Genomic DNA, 5,748 nt, shown 5'->3' with positions numbered 1-5,748 from the left:
AATGCCACTTCCCACATGAAGAGGCAGCAGTTTGGACCCTGCACCGAGAGGGCAGGCACTTCTGGTTTGCTTGTGCCCCTCCAGCCTCTCACCTAGCTCTGCTTTATATCGATGTCATACTGTCTACGACCGAGGAACAGAACAGAGAATCAGATTTTTGACCTCGCACTCATTAAAACCAGAGTCCAAAGAGATGAGCTAATAAGCAATCGCCAGAAATGCAGCCATAAAAGCAAATGCAACATTGTGTTTATTGACAACCCGTACCCCATTGACACCTCGTCCTCCTGGGAGTCCACAGCTAAACCCAGGAAAGACCCTGCATAGGTGTCCTGGACTCGTGTGGACACGGATGGGCATGAGGGTGATGATGAGTCACCTGCCAGAGCAACAGGAAGGGCCGATGATTCCTAAGGCTCAACAGTACCAAAGCCTCAATCATCTTTCAATACTGACTCCAGCTCGCTTCTTAGAGAATCCGGTATGTGTGGCCATCTGGTGGGCGAAATGTAGAAACACACACAGTCTTAACTCCGAAGACAGAAGTCAGGACCCCAAAGCTGCTCTAGGCCAAGCTCACGCCTCAGAGAGTAAGAGCCTGATTCTGTTGCCAAAACACACACACTAGACCTGAGACGTGCCCTGTTGTTTCAATAATGACCTCGCATTAAAACAAAAGTTCACAGACACAAAAGTCTAAGGATAAAATGTCACCAAAGAAGTTTCACAGATTTTGTTCTTCATTACGAGTGGCTCCATAAACCACAAGCCCTTCATAATGAAAACTGTGAGAAAAGACCTAGGGGATATGCTGATCTAGGCAGCCGCCTCCCCTGCTGGGACAGGAACCACATGTTAGTCATCGGCAGCATCCTAGAACCAAGGCCAATTCCCAACACACGGCAGGTGCTGGGAGGTGACCACCTGAATTAAACACCATGTGGCGTGAGCCTTGTGGCTGCCAGTTAGTCCCACGCAGCTTGCGCTGCACCTGTACCTTCAGGGGGTGCAGGGTGTATCCTGATAACTGGCTGCTTGGCCACTGGCACCAGCGTGGGCAGCGCCTGAATAACGATGGCTTTCGCAGGAACGCAGGGGTTTGTTTGAGTCTTGGGTGCTGCTGGGAGCAATAAGGGCTTGGGCTGAATTGAAGGTTTGGAATTCATCTGAAGTTTTTTCTTTGGAGTCAGTCCATTTTCTGGAGAAAAACCAAACCACAAATCAATATGAAGACAAGCAAATCTCAGAAAACAGGTTCTATTATACACCTTTCTCTACACTCTGACCTCTACAGTCGGTTATCTTGAGCTTATGACCTCTGAGTAACAGTTTAAGTATAGTTTAAGTATAGCTACTCCATACCCTAATGAGCTGAAGAAAAGTCCTTAATCTGAGGACTACCTTCCTTACATTGAGGAATAACTGACATTTAACATTACATTTGTTTCAAGTGCACAGCATAATGATTCAATATAGTATCTGTAGCACCAAGTGACCATTGCAGTAGGTCTAGCCAACATCTGCCAACATACAGGGACAAGCTATGTTTCTTGTAACGAGAACTGTTAAAGTCTATCTCCCAGCAACTTCCAAACGTGCAAGACAGGGTCACTAAGTGCAGTCGCCAGGCTGTCCAAGAGGCCCAGGCTCGCGCATCCCATGGAGAAACGAGGTCCTCTTTCGGACAGCTCAGCTCTGGGTGGAGGGGTGCAGCACTGTGAGATGCTTATAAAACCCCAGACCATGACCTGCAGGCAACGAGGCCACAGATGTCCCCCCACGGCCCTCGCATCCAGCCCTAAGCGGAGGTGAGGGGCTGAGACCACTGTAAAGTCTCTTTTGCCTCTAGCGACTGAGACCACCAAGAAGAGGGCTCCTTCCCTGTCCTCTCCCCCTCGGTCCTCAGGACGAACCACACGCTCCCTCCCACAGTTCCTCTGCGAGTGGGACCTGAGCTCAGGCGAGAGCACAGCAGCCCATCGAGAGGGAATAATACCGGGTTTGCTCCTGGGACCCGGGAGGGGCTTGTCTTCTTTCGGTGGCTCAGCTGAGCAAGGACGATTGGCACTTTCTCCATAGAGGGAGAGGGGAGACATCTGGGAGGCGGAAGACAAATCCAGCTCCTCCTGTAGCGAAATCAAACACAAATCACACAGAAGAACACAATCCTTGAGCAGAAAATCATTTAGAAAGAGAGGCAAGACCCACACAGAAACAGAAATACTTCAAGACAACTCCTAGGCAAAGGTGTGATGTAACAGAACCTTTCTAGATTAAGTACTAAGACACTACAGATAAAGCAACACTGTCCACCGACACTGCAAGAACAATAACAAAATACAGCTCTCCGTTAGGAACGTTCACAGGGCTAAGCAAGAGGGTGTGCAGGTGGGAGACTCTGTGAGAAACAAGGCTGGGAGGGAAGTCGGGCCAGGCACGAGGGCCCAGCACATGGGGAGTGTGAATTTCACCCTCAGAAGGGTTAGAAGTCACACAAAGGTTTTAGCAAAGGACTGACACAATCAAATGTGTGATTTTGAAAGATTTCTTTGAAGATTCCTCTGTTATGAAGGTTGGGGAGCAGGGGGCAGAGAGACCGGTTACAATCCTATTGACTTGATGCAGGTGAGATGCTGTTAGCCTGGCAGGGCCCAGAAGATGAATCCTGGAGACATGAAGTCCCCGGAATCATCAAGGTTTCATAAATGACAAGATACAGAGCCCGCCAGATATAATGGCCAGAAATATTCATTTGAACTTTTCTTGTTATATTTTCCTTTTCCTCACTTCAAAAAGTACCTGAATCCTTTGGTACTTCCTTTTCCTGGCCTCAGAGCTTTTATCTGGATGGAGAGCATAATCATTTTTAAGGAGCTGCCAGACTTCTGTAAAAATCTGTCATCTGATGCCCTGGCTGGGTGGCTCAGCAGGTTGAAGTATTGTCCCCTGCACCAAAAGGTCAAGGATTTGATTCCCGGTCAGGGCACAGTTCAATCACCGATCAGGGTGTGTACAGGAGGCAATTGATGGATGTTTCTCTCTCTCTCCCTTTCTCTTTCTCTCTCTTTCTTTCCCCCCACCCCTTGCTCTCTCTCTAAAATCAATAAAAACATATCCTCCCCAGGATTAAAGAAAAAAACCTTGGCCATTTCAAAGGCGGGCTAGGCATTGCTAAACTAAGAAGACCATTCATTCCAGGTTCATGGCTTAAGAGTTACAAAAGCAACCATCTTGCCCTGGCCAGTTTGGCTCAGTGGATAGAGCCTCGGCTTGTGGACTGAAGGGTCCCGGGTTCGATTCCAGTCAAGGGCACATGCCTGGTTTGTGGGCTCGATCCCCAGTAGGGAGCATGCAGGAGGCCATCAATCAATGATTCTCTCTAGGTAATATGCAAATTGACCATCACTCCAACACACATGATGGCCGCCCCCATGTGAACACAAGATGGCCGGCACAAGATGGCCAGCAGGGGAGGGCAGTTGTGGGTGATCAGGCCAGCAGAGGAGGGCAGTTGGGGAGGACCAGTCCTACAGGGAAGGGCAGTTGGGGGGGACCAGGCCTGCAGAGGAGGGCAGTTGGGGGGGACCAGGCTGGCAGGGGAGGGCAGTTAGGGGTGACCAGGCCAGCAGGGGAGCAGTTAGGCGTTGATCAGGCTGGCAGGGGAGTGGTTAGAGGGTGATCAGGCTGGCAGGAAGAAGCGGTTAGGGACAATCAGGCAGGCAGGCAGGCAAGCAGTTGGGAGTCAGCAGTCCTGGATTGTGAGAGGGGTCCCAGATTGGAGAGGGTGCAGGCTGGGCTCAGGGACACACCCTCCCCCATGTGCACCAGGCCTCTAGTTTTTAAATTAAAAAAAATAAAGCAACCATCTCAGTCTTTTGTGTCTTCAAAGAATATCTGTTCCAACCAGGAGAGAAGGTGGCAGGGAGGAAAGACAGTAAACAATAAATGAAAATTCCTGAATCCTGGGAAAGTGCAATGAACAAATGAACCAGGGCAAAACCAGGGAAACTCAGCTTTCAGGATCCCAAGGCCCTTCGTCAAGACTCAGTTTCCTCAGGATCAGAAGAGATGATGAGCACACTTATGAAATGTTAACTGCCTCCCCTGTACACCACTGTCCAGGCAGCACTACAGCCAAGAGACTGCTACTCACGGGAACATGCTGAGTTGAAGACCAGGAGTCCACTGACTGTGGAGATGACACTGAGCCGCTGGAGGAGGCCGGAGAAAGCGGCTGAGGTTCTGCCTTAATATCTTTAACTGAAAAACACAAAGTAAAAACTCAATAAAGTCATCAAGAAGGAAGGTAAAGTTTACTCTTAAAATTCAAACCTGGGGAAGCTAAGGCCACCAAAGTTTATTATCGAGTGAAACTCCGAGATGAGAAAGCAGTCTACCTGTACTCGGACGCAAACCCTGCCACCTCCCCACCTAGCAGTGAGCGTGCTCCCCTCCGTCTGAACCAAGGTGGGCTCAGGGCTCCTTAAGCAATAGTGCTGTGTGAATTCCTGTTCGTGTGCCAGGCACTCCCACTTGAGCCTCTGAAGTCAGACAACCATGAGATAGCATGTGTGAGGAAGGCAAGCCACAGAGAAAGGCCATGAGTAGGCACTCTAGTGGGCAGTCCTCACCTCCAAGACGAGGTCTCCGACAAGTGAGTGAAGAAACCTTAAGAGACTTCTAGCCCTGAGATGTCAAGCTGCCCAGCCTTCAAATCTTCCCGCTGCGGCCTGCGCACCATGGAGCTTATACAAGCCCTTCCTGGTGCGCCTGTCCAAACTCCTGACCCCCGGGTTTGAAAGCCGTGGTTTTAAGCCACTACATTTTAGGGTCATCTATTACATAATAGTGACCAGAACACTGGCCTTGTGCAGCCCACGTGCTCTGAGGGAAGACAGGCATTGAGCAAGATACACAAATACACAAAATGAAGGGACAGAGAGGTGTGGGGAGGGGAGGACTCCAGTCTACATGGGGACCTGCTGCTTATCTACCCTCTGTCTCCAGCTCCAAGTCCACCTCCTGTGGTCTGTGACGCGAATCACTCATGCAGGCCCAGCTGGCTTCCGTTAGGGCTGTCAGTGGGGACCCTAGAAGGGTTCTGACAGGCAGAAGGGGAAAAGGGCTTTTCATCCTTGATCAGCTTCACTGAAGTGACAGCGTGCCACAGGCCCCAGCTCCTGCCTGCACACCTGAGCTCCCCTCCCCAGTCAGGTAGTGCCTCTCCTCAGAGTACATAGCCACACAAATGGGCCCTACACCAAGTTCCTAAGTTCTGGTAACCCCAAGATTTTTCCTTTGACTCCCTAAGTCTGTCTGGTTCTCAGGTTAATCTCTTACAGAGATACTAGAAGCCTGGTGCATGAAATTCATGCACAGGTAGGGTCTCTAGGCCTGGCCAGCAATCAGGGCTGATCGGGGCCTTCCTTCCCCTGGCTGCCAGCCAGGGTCTTCCTTTATTCAGTGCTGCCCCCTAGTGGTCAGTGCACATCATAGCGAGCGGTCAAACTCCCAAGGGGACAATTTGCATATTAGCCTTTTATTATATAGGACTAGAGGCCCGGTGCACAAAAATTTGTGCACTCGGAGGGGAGGGGGCCCCTCAGCCTGGCCTGTGCCCTCTCGCAGTCTGGGACCCCTCGGAAGATAACGACCTGCTGGCTTAGGTCTGCTCCCGGGTGGCAGAGGGCAGGCCCAATCCCTAGGTGCAGCCCCTGGTCGGGCTCAGAGCAGGGCCGATTGGGGAGT

At 50.7% G+C, this 5,748-nt stretch overlaps 1 protein-coding gene across 1 annotated transcript in view; it reads right to left on the bottom strand.

The window, feature by feature from the left end:
* Positions 1 to 5,748, bottom strand: part of ATF6 (activating transcription factor 6) — a 136,090-nt gene that overhangs the window by 112,691 nt on the left and 17,651 nt on the right. Inside the window, exons 4-6 of the mRNA XM_015563550.1 lie at positions 4,154 to 4,260; positions 1,997 to 2,126; positions 998 to 1,198 (exon numbers count right to left, since the gene is read on the bottom strand). Coding sequence (XP_015419036.1) covers positions 998 to 1,198; positions 1,997 to 2,126; positions 4,154 to 4,260 — 438 coding nt within the window. The remainder of the gene's footprint in view (positions 1 to 997; positions 1,199 to 1,996; positions 2,127 to 4,153; positions 4,261 to 5,748) is intronic.

Source organism: Myotis davidii, unplaced genomic scaffold (assembly GCF_000327345.1).
Source record: "Myotis davidii unplaced genomic scaffold, ASM32734v1 scaffold1059, whole genome shotgun sequence".
In the NCBI taxonomy this organism is placed as follows: Eukaryota; Metazoa; Chordata; class Mammalia; order Chiroptera; family Vespertilionidae; genus Myotis; species Myotis davidii.
Note: the sequence above shows the minus strand (reverse complement) of the source record. Positions and strands in the feature narration are given on the sequence as shown.